The 18,542-nt window shown below is 45.5% G+C and overlaps 2 protein-coding genes across 2 annotated transcripts; both read right to left on the bottom strand.

Annotated features, from left to right (window-relative positions):
• Window positions 1-2,473: 2,473 nt before the first annotated feature.
• On the bottom strand, window positions 2,474-3,224 carry LOC109776716 (uncharacterized). Its single transcript, XM_020305394.4, has one exon. The coding sequence runs from the start codon at window positions 3,177-3,179 to the stop codon at window positions 2,688-2,690; it is 492 nt and encodes a 163-aa protein (XP_020160983.1). The 5' UTR covers window positions 3,180-3,224; the 3' UTR covers window positions 2,474-2,687.
• Window positions 3,225-17,449: 14,225 nt separating this feature from the next.
• LOC109746275 (uncharacterized) lies at window positions 17,450-18,303 on the bottom strand. The gene has a single exon (XM_020305393.4). It carries the CDS (start codon window positions 18,203-18,205, stop codon window positions 17,720-17,722), a length of 486 nt encoding a protein of 161 aa, XP_020160982.1. The 5' UTR covers window positions 18,206-18,303; the 3' UTR covers window positions 17,450-17,719.
• Window positions 18,304-18,542: the final 239 nt, after the last annotated feature.

The raw sequence follows: 18,542 nt of genomic DNA, 5'->3' as shown, positions 1-18,542 counted from the left end.
ACAGACGGAGGTGGCGCCAGGAACGGCATGGGCACGTTCACATTCGGGACAAACGGCATTGGCGGCAGTGTCACCTTTGGTACGACAATAGCGGGCATCGGCGCCATCGTCACCTTGGGCATGGGCGGCAGCACCGCCTTAGGCACGACGACGGAAGGCATGGGCGGCAGCGTCACTTGTGGCACGGTGGGCAGGGTGACCGCCGGCATTGGTGGCAGCAGGGTGACCGTGTCCGTGGGCACGGCAGGCAGGGTCGGCACGGCCGGCAGGCTAGGTACAGCAGCGGTAGGGGCAGCCGCCGGAGTCGTGTCGGCCAAGTGGCGTGCGCCCTGGCACGTGTGCCCGGTGAGTAGGAGCGTGCACGCCATGATCACGGCCAGCAAGCTCGTGTTCGAAGCCATTTCTCAGTGCTAGCTAGTACAAGTTTCTTTGAGACTGGGTAGTGATTGCAAGGCTAGCTGCTCTTGCTTTGTTGTGGGATGCAAAAACATGGCTCAGTAAAAGGCAATATATAGCCTTAGCGAAGTGATCAGAATCAGATCGGTTGTTGGACCAGACTCACATTATCGTGTCCAACATAGCTACGGTTGGGTTGGTAATCGAGATGCCAGCGTGTTAAGCCAAAAGGAAAGTGGATGCGTCTGCATGGCTCGAATTTTCTGTGTTTTGGTGTAGAGCCGGTGGTGCTGCTCTTCTGTCCTGTCCTGCTCGCATATTTTTTTGCCCGTCAGCTCGTGGCCCGTGCGTTTGCTAATTTGCTGCTTAGTGGCGATATTCAGTTTCAGCATGGCTCCGTCGTCTCTGTATCATGCCCCTGCTGTTGTGCTTCTCTACGTCACCCTCTGTTTTCCATTTCAACTGAAGATCCAAATTGCGGTCCATCCATTAGGATTTGATCGCCTCATATAGTTAGCTAGAATTAAAAAGGATTATTCATGTATTTGTGTGGTTAGATCATAACTGAAGTTTTAGATTTGTCCAAAGTCGAACATTATTAAGTATGACCAAGTCTTATATATAGACCATGCCGACATCTACAATACCATTTTTTTTCATTATTAGGACATTATGAAATATTTTTTCATATTATACATATTTGTTATTGTATATCTTCGCAATATTTTTTGAAGATTGCTCAAACTTAAAAATGTTTGACTTAGAACAATCCTACATCTTCAATTATTTTAGAATGAATGCTAAAATACTATGGATATTGATAGTTATAGGTGTAAAATATGGCACTGACAGGGATCCAATGGCATGTCACGGTGTAACATGGCGGTTGGATCAAAATTGGATTGCACAGATTAGGTACTGTAACAAAGTACTGTAGAGGTATATTGTGCAGGGTTCCTGTTCAGTCGAATATTGTAGCCCAATTGTTGTTCGCATGGATCTCCCCGTTGATCCTCATTCAGATGGTAAAACTTGCCCATTGCATGTCATTGCATATATGTCCGTAAAATATACATCACACATATTTTGAAGTTTCCTAATCCCTTGGAGTTTTTTCGCTGCTATAAAGAAGGCAATAGATGGCGGTGGTATGTACCTCTCTTATCTCCTTGTCCAATGTTATAGTTGTCTTTATCAGCTCTTCGTCCACTATGTTATGCGATTCAAATTTAACTCAAACTACCATGTTGCTTCTCTATCCCAATTAGGCTTTATGGGGTTATCTTCGGTGCCCCCACCCATTTTTTAAAAAATATGACTTCTGATATAGATCAATGATCCGGATTGCAACTTACATCTTTACTATATAGTTGAGCTTCATTCCATGGATATGAAATTATATACACTCAACTAAATAACAAAAACACCGCAACACCATCCCCTCTGCGGGCCGCGGCCGCCACGGTGAACACACAGTAATCACGCCAGACCGAATGCCCAACGATCGACAGCATCCTCAGAGTCATCGAGGAGGCTCGAAGGAAGGATATTGACATGGGGAAACCAAGGAACCAATATTCCATCACGTCTTTGCCCCAACTTCATCGGCAATGAAGAACTCAAAAATCCTACGGAACACGAACAAGGACATTTAGATCCGGGGTTGTCCCATCCTCCGCCATCGCAGCGGCCAGTGGAGGCCAAGGGTCCCGCAGTGGCGCCAACGGGTCAAGGGGAAAGCTAGCAACCTCCTCTCTAACAAATCCTAGAGTTGTTGCCGATGGACCAGTGAGGGAGAAGGATTTGGAGAAGAGAGTTCATGTGCTAGGTGAGACGTGATAAGGAGAGAGACAATATTTGCTAATACACTTTGGATGTTACTCCCGCCGTCTGAAAATACATGTTGAAGAAATGGATATCTTTAGTCATATTTTAGTTCTAGATACATTTATTTTTTATCCATTTCTCTGACATGTATTTCCGGCCGGAGTGAGTATAAGAATGTGAACATGTTTTCATTGCAGGTTATTGATGTGATCTTGAAGTTTTTGAACCCTCCTCCAATATAAGAATGATAGAATAGAAATACACCATTAAATACATAGAAATACTGCATATGTATTGGGACGACCCAAAAAAAATCAACCCACACTAACTGACATCTGATACTTGAAATGCAAAGCATACATGGCGAACACAAATATTTCACACAAGAGCAGTCGAGTGGTCTAGCACTGGATCGAACATGAAGAACGCGACACCGTCAATGCAACGCCATGCACATGGCACACCTATGCTGATGGAGGTGGCGCCAGGAACGGCATCGGCACGTTGACGGTTGGGATAGAAGGCATCGGCGGCAGTGTCACCTTGGGCATGGAAGGAATGGCGGGCATCGGTGGCACCGTCACCTTAGGCACAACGACGGTGGGCATCGGCGCCATGGTCACCTTGGGCACGACGATGGTGGGCATCGGAGGCATGGTCACCTTGGGCACTAAAGGAACAGCAGGCATAGGAGGCAGTGGCAGTGTCACCTGTGGCACGGTCACCGTGGGCACCATCGGCATAGCTGGCACTGTCACAGCCGGAACCGTTGGCACAGCCGGCATCGGTGGCAGCGTTGGCATGGTAGGCACGGCCGGGAGGCCAGGGACAGCAGCCGCAGTGGGTGGGGCAGCCGCCGGGGTGGTTTCGGCCAAGTGGCGTGCGCCGTGGCACGTGTGGCCGCCGAGGAGCGTGCACGCCATGATCACGGCCAACAAGCTCGCTTTGGAAGCCATTGCTCAGTGCTAGCTAGTAGTTTCTCTGAGCTGGTTTAGCGTCGTGCCTGGGTAGTGATTGCAGCGAGTTGGGATGCAAGGCAATATATAGCCTTAACCAAGTGATTAGATAGGTTTGTTGAACCAGACTCACAATATAGTGGCCAACACAGCTTTCTCTAGTTACGGTTGGTAACGGAAGTGCCAGCGTGTTGACCAAAAGGAAAATGTTTGTTCAATCGATCAGCTGAGGAAGACCGGAAAGTGGATGCATCTGCATGGCCTGAATTTCCTGCGTTTTGGTGTGGAGCTGGTGGCGCTGCTCTGGTGTCCTGCTCCTTGCCACCCTTCTGTTTCAGCGTCCATATTTTGCCCGTGCAGGAATGCTGCCATTTCGAAAGACAAATATATTTTGCCCATGCATTGCTGTAAAATGTTGTCGTCCATGAAATCACAACTATTAAACCTAGTTTTCTACGAGACTAGTTCCCTGATGACTCTACGTCTGCTTTTTTTTTGAGAAACAACGCGCTTTATTTCATATCAGAATGTTTTGGGGAATACAAAGATTCTCCGGAGGACCATTAAGCCACACATGACGGCCAAAATCTAAGGTAGTAGCCATCCTAGCTAAATTGTGTGCTTCACCGTTGCTTTTGCGTTGTTCGTGAACAAAATCACAACTAAGAAACTTCGACTTACTCCTATAAATATCCCGTAAAATCATACCGTACTCGCATCGGTGCACTTGGTTCTGTAGGTCGTTGATGACTCTCAGACAGTCAGATGCTATACGCAGCCTATCGACGACCAAGTCTTCCGCTAGAGTTAGAGCCTCTCTGCATGCATACGCTTCTAGTATCGCTGGCTCAATGACTCCCCGGAAAACAAGTGCTGAAGAGCCCAGAAACTGACCATCTGCACTGCGACAAACAATTCCAACAGCGCCAGTACTTGATGATTTTGCTACAGCCGCATCTACATTCAGTTTGGTCTCCCCAGAACCAGGTGGTATCCACCTTGGCACCGTACTACTTGTAGCTGTCCCAGACTTCATGATTTTATGTTACTTCGGTGGGATTTGTTGAAGCTCTTGCAAGTAGCGCTGGATGAACATGTATGTGGACAGCGTACTTTGATATTCCACTGGTAGAAAATGGGCCTTTAGTCCCGGTTCGCAAAGGCCATTAATCCCGGTTGTGCAACTGGGACTAAATATGCGCGACTAAAGCCCCCCCCCCCTAGTCGCGCCTCTTACGAACCGCGACTAAAGGCCCGTCCACGTGGGCGCCAGGAGTCCGTCGGGGCGGAGGACCTTTAGTCCCGGTTCTCGTGGCTAACCGGGACTAAAGGCCTCCTCCGCAGGTTTAGGGTTTTAGCCCCCCTAAACCTGGTTCTTTTTAATTTGTAGTGTTTTATTTCTTTTATATTTTATTTTGTGTTTTATTTTAATTTTGATGAAGTTTCAGTACACATATTCTACGCTACTATATACATGCATATGAAATTTCAAACAAGAAGAATTCAAGAGGAATATATAATATATATTCAATCTCGGGTGACCATATACAACTTCGAACAAGTTTCCATACACAATTAGGATGGATGACCATATACAACTTCGAACAAGTTTCAATCTCGGGTATGCATATAAATTTCTTCGTCCTCGGTATAGTGTTCTCCTTTAGGATTGATGACTTCCCTCATGAAAAATCCTGCTAATTCATCTTGAATTGGTCGGAAGCGAGCTTCTGGACTAAGCCTCCTCCGCAAGTTATCCGTCGCCTTCCGCACGCTATCCGATGCCTTCCGCTCAGAGGTGTGTCTCCGGATGTTCTCACAAACATAGTATCCACATAGATTGGTCCCCGGTGGCTGCTTATCCACATTAACTAACCTTCTAAAATCTAGCTCATGTTTGAATTCATCGACAATTTCTTTTGAGAACCGTCTCCAAACCCTACAGGGCAAAGAAAATTAAATGAACAAGGGAGTTATTAGTTACTTGATATTAGGAAATGAACGAAAGAGACCGATCGATATAGAGCTCAAATGATTGAAAATAATTACTTTTGCAGCATTTTTCTCATGTCGGCCCAACGCTTTGGATCCGAATCCATAGAGTCCATGATTAGAACTCTGGAGGTGTGAAGTTCAATATTTAGCAGAATCCAGTGGAACCTGCGGACACGTTACATGCACAGTCATGCATAACTCATCGATTAGACATACCATGCATGGAGTAAACAAAAGAGAATGGGCACAAGAGAGAAACACTCACCCAAAATGGTAAAGAAATAGAATATGACTTTTGAGTTGATGCTTTCTAAGAAACTTGTACAAGTCTTTCTGCACGTCTTCGGGGTGATTTTGTAACACATGTCCATTATATATATATATATATATATATATATATATATATATAGTGCAGGCAATGAAGAACGAGATGAGGTAGAAATAAACCACTTACAGAACGTAGCAACTCAGCATAGATTTGTCGAGGTCGCGCAGATTGAACAGCTGGAACAATTCACTCATATGAACTTGTACAGAGTACCGTTTGGTGTGATGCTCCTCTGTAACATCCGCATAAACATATTCTTTGTCGGCCCATGTTATGAATTGCTTGTACCAACGTAGCAGATTTCGCATTTGTGGTGGTAGACTCTTTTCCCGCGCAGGCTCGACGAGAGGCCCATTCCGCACATATTGTAATGCTATCTCACATACTGGCGCATCCTCAAGGCCTAAGAAGGCACGAAGAGTCAAACCCATCTCGGACGCTTGTTTCATGGCACTCGCTACAGTCAATCCAAGTGCTGCCGCAGCTGCTATGATCTCGGGGTCCTCTTCCGGACCGGCTTTCACTATGAGCGGGGGGATCGATTGTTTATTCTGCATCCCGAGCTGGTCAACTTGTTTCCCGCTTTTTTTACTTTCTTCTTTCTCCTCCTTCAATATTTTTGCTTGCCTACGAAGTTCATGTCCATAGTCGTCAGGCATATTCAGCTCGGCTTGGGAATATCCTTAGCCCACTTCTTTTGCTTCTCAGTGAATACTTGCTTGGGCTCAGGCTCTTTTTTCGCCTTCGTATTCGCCTTCCATTTCTCATAATGAGCAGACGCGGCCAATTTGGTTTCAGCTTCACTAAGTTCCCAAGGCCTTGGGAGGAGAGGCTTCAGTGATGGCTCCGGTACCCTTGTGGTCTTAGGTACATAAGGGTCCGGGTTAATAGTCCAGGAGCGGGTTTCCTTGCTGTCCGCCTGCTTCTGCTTCTTCGCCGGAGGTGGATTGGGGGGCGTCGTACCCGCCGGAGGAGGATTGGGGGGCGTCGTACCCGCCGGAGGTTGTGGATCGGGGGACGGCGTCGAATGGCGTGAAGGAGGTGTAGGTGAACCACCACGACCACCACCACCGCCACCACCACCACCACCACCACCACCATCGGAGGGGGTGGACTTGTTAGCCTTGGCGCCTCGCCTGGAAACACTATGTACTTCTTTTTCCATAGAATGATCTGGCGCTTGACATCTCCAAGTCTTCTCTCCCCTTCGGGTGTAGCTTTGTCAATCTCCAGGTCCTCAAACCCTTGGACTATGTCTTCCACCGTGACACGAGCATAGCCATATGCAATGGGGTTGTTGTGGTGGAGTGCTCCAGGTGTACAGGGTAAAGCACTGCCGGTAGCTACCTTCGTGGAAACGTTCCCCACGGGATAATGCAGATCACATTCTTTCATCTCCTTTACATCATCCACGGGGTAGTGAGGCTCTGGTGCACGAATCTCGATCATCGGTGCATTAGCACCAGGCGGGGCATCCGTGGAAGCCACGCTGCTTCTCCGCTGCTGGCTTCCGCGATCCGCTTCATGATCTTCATGCGGCCCTGCAGCCGATTTTTCTTTTACTAGTTCATGCACGGTCTGCTTCAACTCATGGAGTTCCGATGCAAACTTCGCCAGAAGATCTGCATCCCGGTCCGTCTTTCTCTTACGGCTTCTGTAATAGTACGGGTCATTGTCCTGGGAAAACTCTACTTTCCACGGAACTCTGCCTTTGCCTCATACACGTCCTTCGTGTTCATCATTCCCGAGGGCTGTTGTCAGTGCGTCTTTCTCTCTGTTGAACTTGATCAAGCCCTCTTGAGCTTGGGTCATTGCGTCAATAAGGGCTTCGGTGGGAGCAAACTTTTTCTTCCGGTGAACACACACCCCTGTCTCCGGGTCTAGCGATCCCCCATGCCCGTACCACCAGCTTTTGGCCCTTGGGTCCCATCCCTCTGTACCTAGAGGGATTCCTCGCACCCTCAGGTCCTCCTCCATCTTCTGCCACTTAGGCTCCGAAAGGCGGTATCCTCCTGGCCCCATAATATGATGGAACTTTTTCTTACTCGCATTATCCTTTTTTTCGATATTTCCTTGAAATGCTCCGATTTCTATTGCCTCACAAATTCTGGCCAATCATCTTTCAGTTTCTCATGTTGTCCATTGAAATCCGGAGTCTTGCCCTTGTTGACATAGTCACGGGTTAAATTTTTCTTGAAGTTCCGGAATGCTTCGCCCATCTTCTGAAGAGCGAACTCTTTAACTAGCCTCCTCCTCTCACGTCCACCCGGAACCTCGTTACCGAATTCATCGACTTTGTTGTATTCCGGAGGTAGAATGAAATGTTCCATAAGCTTTCTCCAGCAATCCTTTTTCATTCTCTTGTCGACAAAACTGAAACCAAGACGTGCCTTCTTTGGCTCCTTCCATTCCTGGACGGTGATCGGGACGTTGTCTCTAACAACGACTCCGCATTGGTTGATAAACTTTGAGGTGTGCTGTAGGGGCTTGCCGGTTTCACTGACAAAATCAATGGCATATGTTTCTCCTGTTTTCATCGCCTTGGATTTGCCACGCTTTGTCGTACTCGATCCATCCGAGGGCTAAAAAAAGAAAGAGAGTCGCGCGCGTTAATACATATGTATTCACATTTCAGTAAGTTTGTATCACGAGAGGCTCAATGTATATATATACCTCGCCGGAGGTGGTTGCTACTTGCAATTCGAGATCGTCGTTTGTTGACGGTTGACCTCCGTCGACAATGTCCGTTCCTTCACCTTCTTGATCATCGACAATGTCTGTTCCACCGTCAAGGTTCAGAAAAGAAGAGACTACATCCTCTTCTTGCTCATATTGTGAGCCCGGCACATAAGGAATCTCGTTGTTTATGATGCCCATTAAATAACGGTCAGCCTCCGGATCCCTAAGCGGCTCGGCTCTATCGTCCGCCATATGTCACTCCTGCATGTAGTAAAAATTAATTAAGTATAAAGGATTAAAAAAAATAAGATTAAGGGGACATAGAGGAGGAGGAATTAAAAAATAAGATTATTGAGCAGTAATTTGCATAGAAGTTTTTGTTTGAGCATTGCCAAGTACTTTGTTTTTCCTTTTCTTTTTCCTTTTCTTATTTTGTTTTTCCTTTTCTTCTTCCTTTTCTTCTTCCTTTTCTTATTTTGTTTTTCCTTTTCTTCTTCCTTTTCTTTTTCCTTTTCTTCTTCCTTTTCTTTTTCCTTTTCTTCTTCCTTTTCTTTTTCCTTTTCTTCTTCCTTTTCTTCTTCCTTTTCTTATTTTGTTTTTCCTTTTCTTCTTCCTTTTCTTTTTCCTTTTCTTCTTCCTTTTCTTATTTTCTTTTTCCTTTTCTTCTTCCTTTTCTTTTTCCTTTTCTTATTTTGTTTTTCCTTTTCTTCTTCCTTTTCTTTTTCCTTTTCTTATTTTATTTTTCCTTTTCTTCTTCCTTTTCTTTTTCCTTTTCTTATTTTGTTTTTCCTTTTCTTCTTCCTTTTCTTTTTCCTTTTCTTATTTTCTTTTTCCTTTTCTTCTTCCTTTTCTTTTTCCTTTTCTTATTTTGTTTTTCCTTTTCTTTTTCCTTTTCTTATTTTCTTTTTCCTTTTCTTCTTCCTTTTCTTTTTCCTTTTCTTATTTTGTTTTTCCTTTTCTTCTTCCTTTTCTTTTTCCTTTTCTTCTTCCTTTTCTTCTTCCTTTTCTTTGTTTGAGGAGGACGGCAGGCGGCGGCAGGGGCGGCGGCGGCGCGCAGGGGCAGGGCAGGGGCGGCGGCGGCTCGCACGGGGAAGGGCAGGGGCGGCGGCGGCGCGCAGGGGCAGGGCAGGGGTGGCGGCGGCGCGCAGGGCAAGGGCGGCGGCGTATGGCAGGGGAAGTGGGGGGCGGCGGAGCTCACTGGGGGCAGGGCGCCGGCGTCGGGGCAGCGGCAGCGGCGCGCAGGGGCAGGGGCGGCGGCGGCTCGCACGGGGAAGGGCAGGGGCGGCGGCGGCGCGCAGGGGCAAGGCAGGGGCGGCGGCGGCGCGCAGGGCAAGGGCGGCGGCGTAGGGCAGGGGAAGTGGGGGGCGGCGGAGCTCAGTGGGGGCAGGGCGCCGGCGTCGGGGCAGGGCGTCGGCGTCGATCGGCGTCGGGGCAGCAGCCTGGCGGCGTCGGCGTCGATCGGCGTCGGGGAAGGGCGTCGGCATCGAGAGGAGAATGGGAGGTGGGGGAAAATTTACTAAGTGCTGTATATATAGACAGAGCATTAGTCCCGGTTGGGGACACCAACCGCGACTAAAGGTACCCTTTAGTCCCGGTTGGGGACACCAACCGCGACTAAAGGGTACCTTTAGTCGCGGTTGGTCTCCCCAACCGGGACTAAAGGTTCTTTCGCGCCGCTTTCGTTCCCGCGCGGAAAGAGCCTTTAGTCGCGGTTCGTGTCACGAACCGCGACTAAAGGTCCTTTTTCATATACTTTTCAGAAAATACAAATAATATATCAAAAAATTCAGAAAAATAAAACTAATTCATTTTAAAATCTTAAAAATAGAAATAATATATCAAAAAATCCAGAAAAATAAAACTAATTCATTTTAAAATCTTAAAAATTGAAATAATATATCAAAAAATTCAGAAAAATAAAACTAATTCATTTTAAAATCTTAAAAATAGAAATAATATATCAAAAAATTCAGAAAAATAAAACTAATCCATTTTAAAATCTTAAAAATAGAAATAATATATCAAAAAATTCAGAAAAATAAAACTAATTCATTTTGAAATCTTAAAAATAGAAATAATATATCAAAAAATTCAGAAAAATAAAACTAATTCATTTTAAAATCTTAAAAATAGAAATAATATATCAATAAATTCAATAAAATAAAACTAATTCATTTTAAAATCTTAAAAATACAAATAATATATCAAATACAAATCATCCGGATTCGCCATCGTACGTTTTAATTCACATGATCCATTCAACAAAGTTTGGTACAACAAATTATTACACATCAATTCTTCCCTTGTGTCCCTGCTTGCTTAGGATTATGCCGTATCCATGGAGCATCCTCATCATTTAACTTAATGCTTGGGTCAGTGTTCACTTTGAAGGGCGGAATTTCACCAAACATATTATAATCTTCTGACATGTCTGTCTTGTCCTCCACTCCCACGATGTTTCTTTTCCCTGAAAAAACAATGTGGCGCTTTGGATCATCGCATGATGTACTGATCGTTTTCTTATCTTTCCGTTTCCTCGGTTTGCTACTCATGTCCTTCAAATAAAAAACCTGAGCGACATCTTTGGCAAGGACGAATGGTTCGTCAAGGTAACCAAGATTGTTGAAATCCACCATTGTCATTCCGTATTGCTCGTCCACCTTTACCCCACCTCCTGTTAGCTTGAACCATTTGCACCGGAATAAAGGGACCTTAAAGGAGGGTCCATAGTCAAGTTCCCATATCTCCTCTATGTAACCATAATATGTGACCTTTTGCCCATTCTCGCTTGCTGCATCACAGCGGACACCACTGTTTTGGTTGGTGCTCTTTTATCTTGGGCGATGGTGTAAAATGTATTCCCATTTATCTCGTACCCTTGGAAAGTCGTTATAGTCGAAGATGGTGTCTTGGCCAACATGTACAGCTGATCTCCAACATCATTGTCATTCATTAAATGTTTTCGCAACCAACTGCCGAAAGTCTCCATGTGGGCCTTTCTAATCCAGGATTCAGGCTTCCCCGGGTTGTCCGAGCGTAAAATATTCTTGTGTTGCTCAAAGTACGGAGCCACCAAGCTGGAATTTTGCAGAACTATGTGGTGTGCTTCAGTCATAGAATGACCGTCCATACATATCGTTGATTTCCTTCCGATCGTGCCTTTTCCACTTAGTCTCCCCTCGTGCCGCGATTGAGGAATACCAATCGGCTTAAGGTCAGGAACATAGTCAATACAGAACTCAATTACCTCCTCATTTCCATAGCCCTTGACGATTCTTCCTTCTGGCCTAGCACGAGTACGAACATATTTCTTTAATACTCCCATGAACCTCTCAAAGGGGAACATATTGTGTAGAAATACAGGACCGAGAATGGAAATCTCTTCGACTAGGTGGAGCAGGAGGTGCGTCATAATATCGAAGAAGGATGGTGGGAACACCAACTCGAAACTGACAAGGCATTGGACCGCATCGTTCTGTAACCGTGGTAGATCTTCTGGATTGATTACCTTCTGAGAGATTGCATTGAGGAATGCACATAGCTTCACAATGGCTACTCGAACATTTTCCGGTAGGAGCCCCCTCAAAGCAATCGGAAGCAATTGCGTCATAATCACGTGGCAGTCGTGAGACTTCAGGTTTTGGAACTTTTTCTCCGCCATGTTTATTATTCCCTTTATATTCGACGAGAAGCCAGACGGGACCTTCATACTGCTCAGGCATTCAAAAAAAATGACCTTCTCTTCTTTGGTAAGAGCATAGCTGGCACGACCTTGAAACCATTCCGGATGCCGGTCATCTGGGTCTTTCAAAAGTTGCTGGTCCTGCCGTGCTTCCTTTGTATCATTTGTCTTCCCATACACGCCCAAGAAGCTTAGCAGGTTCACGCAAATATTCTTCGTAACATGCATCACGTCGATTGCAGAGCGGACATCTAGGACTTTCCAATATTCTAGCTCCCAAAATATAGATTTCTTCTTCCACATGGGTGCATGCCCGTCAACTCCCCGCGGAACTGATTGTCCGCCAGGACCCTTTCCAAAGATGACTTTCAAATCCTTGACCATATCAAATATCTCAGCACACGTTCCGCAGGCTTCGGCCGGTGATCTGCCTTGCCGGTGATCTGCCTTGCCGTTGAAATGCTTGCCTTTCTTTCTTACGTTATGATTTCGGGAAAGAAATCGACGATGACCCAGGTACACGTTCTTCTTACAATTACCCAAACGTACACTTTCAGTCTCATGTAAGCAGTGCGTGCATGCATTGTATCCCTTATTTGTCTGTCCCGAAAGGTTACTGAGAGCAGGCCAATCGTTGATGGTTACAAAAAGCAACGCTCGTAGGTCAAATTCCTCTTCTTTGTGCTCATCCCAGACACGTACACCAGGTCTGCTCCACAACTGTAAAAGTTCATCAACTAATGGCCTTAGGTACACATCGATGTCGTTCCCGGGTTGGTTTGGAGCTTGGATGAGCACTGGCATCATAATGAACTTCCGCTTCATGCACAACCAAGGAGGAAGGTTGTAGATGCATAGAGTCACGGGCCAGGTGCTATGGCTGGAGCTCTGCTCGCCAAAAGGATACATGCCATCAGTACTTAGACCAAATCTTATGTTCCTTGCGTCAGCTGCAAAATCTTTGAACACTCTGTCGATCTTTCTCCATTGCGTTCCATCAGCGGTGTGTCTCAACTCCCCGTCGGACTTACGGTCCTCTTTGTGCCATCGCAATGACTTGGCATGCTTTTTGTTCCTGAACAGACGTTTCAACCGTGGTATTATAGGAGCATACCACATCACCTTGGCGGGAACCCTCTTCCTGGGTTTCTCGCCCTCAACATCGTCACCAGGGTCATCGCCTCTGATTTTATAACGCAATGCAGTGCATACAGGGCATTCATTCAAATTCTCGTATTCACCGCGGTAGAGGATGCAGTCATTAATGCATGCATGTATCTTCAGAACCTCTAAACCTAGAGGGCAGACAACCTTCTTTGCTTCGTACGTACTGGCGGGCAACTCGTTATTCTTCGGAAACATATTCTTCAACATTTTCAGCAAATTTTCAAATGATGAGTCAGCTACACCTTCCTGTGCCTTCCATTTTAGCAAATCCAGTGTGCAGCCCAGCTTTTTCAGACTATTATCGCATCCTGGATACAACGACTTTTTGTGATCCTCTAACATGCGATCCAAATTCTCCCTCTCCTTGTTAGTTTCGCAGCGTCTCCGTGCATCAGCAATGGTCCGACCAAGATCATCAGCGGGCTCATCATGTGCCTCTTCTTCACCTTCACCTAACCCTTCCCCACCTTCAGCATCATCCTCCATGAAAGTATCACCGAAATGATCATGATAGTTGTCATCGATATCATCCCCTTCTTCATCTTCTTCCATTCTAACCCCTCTTTCTCCATGCTTGGTCCAACAATTATAGCTTCGCATGAAACCGTGCCGAAGCAGGTGCATGTGAACGTCTCTTGAGGAGGAGTAACCCTTCTGATTCTTACAGACAGCACATGGACAGATAATAAAACCTCGCTGCTTGTTCGCATTTGCCACTACGAGGAAATCTTTCAAACCCGTAGTGAACTCGCCGGGGAGTCGGGGACCGTACATCCATTGCCGATTCATCTGCATTATTATTATATAAAGTATATAATTAACCATCATGCATTTGTTAAACTAACTAGCTAGAAATAATACAAATTAAACAATGAACTACACACATGCATATTTTATCAATGACACATAAAAGGTTCAAGTTGCTAACCGCGATCGCGGAGGAAAAATAAATGAGAAAGCTCAAGTGTGGCTCGAACACTTCATATCATGTTTGTTTCATGCTCTCGGGCATTTTATTGAACACCTTGTGTGCATAGGAGGAACCAAAAGCAAACCCACCACCCCCTTCTGAATTGTGGCTAAGTGAAGTGAGCTGAGTCCTATATATAGGGATGGGCCTTTAGTCCCGGTTGGCCTGGCCAACCGCGACTAAAGGCCTTCGGGCCAGCCTGAGGACCTTTAGTCCCGGTTGGCCAGGCCAACCGGGACTAAAGCCCCTCCCGTCCGCCAGCTGTCGACCGAGCGCGCTGGGCCCAGATAGTTGGTCGCGGGTCTCCTCCCGAACCGCGACTAAAGACCCCTTTTGTCGCGGTTCGATTATTTTAGGGACTAATGGGGACGTATGGAAGCCTCTGTTTCTACTAGTGTTCATTCTCATGGATCGCTTTTCAACGTGCCCATCAGATCGCCCAGAGAGTTGTGAGAAGAGAGATGAACTTGTCTCTGCTCAACGTATTGCAAAGTCCATGCAGCCATAGCTTCGGATCAGGCGTCTCGTCGCCATAGACCGGCAACAGTGAGTCATCATCGTCGTCTCAGAGAGACCACACGCTCTTCGACATGTTGCAATCAAGGAGGGCGTGTCTCCATGTGTCATTTGCTGCATGGCATATCGGACAGACTGCATCCTCCGTCATGTGTCGCCGTTGACGCACTTGGCCCGTCGGCAAGGACGCGCGCTAGTCTCCTTGCAAAGATGCATAGCTTGGCGGGAACCTGGACACTCCATAATTTCTTCCAGTGTTTCTCCTGTTGGTCTGTGTCCGAAACCTCTATCCCTCCGCAGAGCCACTTCTTTCGCCTGATCCTTGTCTCAATTACCATCCTGTTATGCTTGTCTGCAACTACATTGGTAAAACTCACCACGTCATAGGAATTATGGAGAGAGACTGTGGCCCACATATCTATCTGGCTAGAATTTTAATATATATTTTTATTTTATTTTAGGAATAGTGTTCAATAAAAAAATTAACCGTTAGTCCTCGCAAGAATACACGTACTTTAAATTATAATGAAATATAAGACAACATTTGCCCTCGAATGGAAGTTGTTTGCTGGATAATATGCCAGTGGATCCACAACGTGTGGCACACACAAAAATAAAATTGAATCGATAAGAATAGAATATCGCAACCATTGTTGAATGCTCCTCCTAAATTTGTTAAAGCATTCTCTCTCAGTCACTCTTGACATATCTTGTCTCTATACATATTTTTTTTTACTCAAGCCAGTTTTTCTTACAAATAGCTAATTCCAGCAACTAAATTTCATAATTGTTTTGATTTTAGGATTATAAGGAAAATATATGGTGTTTGTGGCACCCTGCCCGGGCGATGGTTTTCATACCTACTCCAGATAGAGCGAAACTAACTCTGTAACAACCTACCACGCGAATACCTCCATGTGGTGGTTTTGAATGCGTTTTGAGTTGATGCAAAATTTGACCATCCGAGGCCTTCTGTTGGGTGGTAAGGTCTCACTTGAACATTATTAAAAAAACAAGTCTCACGGGAACAAATTTTGTATAGTAGGAACTTAAGATTTATTTTAGGAAACTAATGATTCTAAAAACCTAGGAATAGGAAAAGGAAAGGTACATGACATGAGGGGGCACAAATCTTCGTGTAAGACTCACCACGTCATATGATAAAATCTTGAACAATGCTAGACTAATCATTGTCCGCAACTACATCAAAAAGGTTTCCTCAACTAGTAGGGATTTTTTTTGTAGATTATGAACAATCGATTCCTCTTAAATGGATCACTATTTTCCAAGAGTTCTCACATTGCTCACATTTGATTTTATCCAATATTTGCGCAGTCTGCTTATTTAATTTCTAGAGAAAAGTATGTTTTTTGGTTCCTCAAGTTCCCCAAATTTATAGACTCGGTCCCTTAAGAATTTTTGGTACACATTTGGTCCTTCAAGTCACAAAACCAAGTAAGTTTAGTCCAAAACCAAAATTTGACCACTTTGACCGGGTTTGACCGTACGGATGTTAACCGGGTTTGATCGGATGGACAGTAAATTAAAAAAATCTTACCATCCAACATGCTTAGATGTGCAAGGTGCATGCTAATTTTGGTGGTCTTTTGACACTCGAGGAGCCCATGAAAAAAATCGACTCTAGGTGAACAGAAAATTCAAAAAAAAAGCAAGAAATAAAAAAATTCTGAAATATTTTGGGGTTCAATATGCCCCGGTGCGCAAGGCGCATGCAATTTTTCTTCATCTTTGGACATTCGAGGAGCTTGTGGCCAAATAAAATTGCCCACAAAAAATAGCAAAAAAATTGTATTTTTTGGGTAGAGCTCGTCGGATGTCATTTCACAACGAAACTTTGTACGCATGTAGCCCACCCAAGTATCTTGGGTGCCAAAAAAATCATATATTTTTATTTTTTTCCTATTTGATTCGAATTTACTGTTCACCCAGAGTAGATTTTGTTTTTTGCCACGAGCTCCTCGAGTGTGGAAAGACCGCGAAAATTCACATGCACCTTGTGCATGTAAGCATATTGGATGGCAAAAAAAATCAAAGTTTGCTGAATTTATTCGAATTTACTGTTCAGCCGGTCAAAATCTGGGCGGCCAAAACTATCAAAGTGGTCAAAATCTGGTTTTGGACTAAACTTACCCGGTTTTGAGACTTGAAGCACCAATTATGTACCAAAAAATCTTGAGGGACTAAGTCTACACTTTTAGGGAACTTGAGGGACCAAAAACATACTTTTCTCTAATTTATATTATTGCAAAAAAAATGGTCGTTAGTTGTAGAGCTATCGTGATTTGAGGGATTCTTGCAACTTCCATATGGGGGCAAGGCTAATGCGGAGACAAGGCACAAGGCGAGGATCTAATGTGGCACCGCCATGTGGTTGAGAGAGAGTGAGAGAGTAGGGTTGTCGCCAGTGGAAAGAGAGATGGCTGTGGCTCACCATGTTTGTGAAGGGAGGGGGCGGTGGTGACCGGGTAGAGTGAGTTGTTGCCTATGGACTTGGGGGAGAAGCATTTTGGAGAAGAGAAACTTGTGGTGGGTGAGACGATAAAGAGAGGGAAACAATGTGTGCTAGTACACTTTGGATATTATAGGAGTGTGAAGATAGTTTAATTGCAGTGTGCTGATATGTAATACACCTTCTGTGAATCATGAAGTTTCTTATCTCTAAAATTTAACGATGATACAATGTAAATATATCATGTAAATACATAGAAATACCGCATACCTACTGGGACAACCCTTGAATATCGAGACACGCTAAATGGCACATGACACTTGAAATGCAAAATATACAACGTGAACACAAATACTTCACATAAAAGCAACTGAGTGATCTAGCGACTGGATCAAACATGAAGAGCGCGCCACCGTCAAAATTACATAAGAGTGTGAAGATGTTTTTGTTGCAGGTTATTGATGTGAAATACACGTTCCACGAATCTTGAAGTTTTTTATCCCTCCAATATAACAGTGATAGAATATAAATACAACATTAAATACATAGAAATACTGCATATGTACTGGGACAACCCTAAAAGTCACTAACTGACATTTGATACTTGAAATGCAAAACATACAACGCGAACACAAATATTTCACACAGGAGCAGGCTAGTGATCTAGCACTGGATCAAACACGAAGAGCGCTGAGCGCAACACCGTCAATGCAACGCCATGCACATGGCACACCTATGCTGATGGAGGCGGCGCCAGGAACGGCATAGGCACGTTGACGGTTGGGATAGAAGGCATCGGCGGCAGTGTCAGCTTGGGCATGGAAGGAATGGCGGGCATCGTTGGCACCGTCACCTTGGGCACAACGACAGCAGGCATCGGCGCCATGGTCACCTTGGGCATGATGATGGATGGCATCGGAGGCATGGTCACCTTGGGCACGGAAGGAACAGCAGGCATAGGAGGCAGTGTCACCTGCGGCACGATCACCGTGGGCACCGGCGGCATTGCTGGCACTGTCACGGCCGGAACCGTTGGCACAGCCGGCATCGGTGGCAGGGTCGGCATGGTAGGCAGGGCCGGGAGGCCAGGGACAGCAGCCGCAGCGGGTGGGGCAGCCGCCGGGGTGGTGTCGGCCAAGTGGCGTGCGCCGTGGCACGTGTGGCCTCCGAGGAGTGTGCACGCCATGATCACCGCCAACAAGCTCGCATTGGAAGCCATTGCTCAGTGCTAGCTAGTACTAGTTTCTTTGAGATTGTTTAGCGTAGTGCGTTGATTGCAAGGCTGCTCTTGCTCTGTTGCGAGTTGGGATGCATGAACATGGGTCAATACCAGGCAATATATAGCCCTTAACCAAGGAATTTAGATCGGTTGTTGGCCAGACTCACATTGTAGTGGCCAACACGTGTTTCTCTAGTAGTCTAGCTACGGTTGGTAATCGAAGTGCCGTGTTTCAACAACAGAAGGGAAATGTTTGTTCGATCAGCCGAGGAAGACCGGAAAGTGGATGCACCTGCATGGCTCGAATTTTCTCCGTATTGGTGTGGAGCTGGTGGTG

Source organism: Aegilops tauschii, chromosome 5 (assembly GCF_002575655.3).
Source record: "Aegilops tauschii subsp. strangulata cultivar AL8/78 chromosome 5, Aet v6.0, whole genome shotgun sequence".
NCBI classification, from domain to species: Eukaryota; Viridiplantae; Streptophyta; class Magnoliopsida; order Poales; family Poaceae; genus Aegilops; species Aegilops tauschii.
Note: the sequence above shows the minus strand (reverse complement) of the source record. Positions and strands in the feature narration are given on the sequence as shown.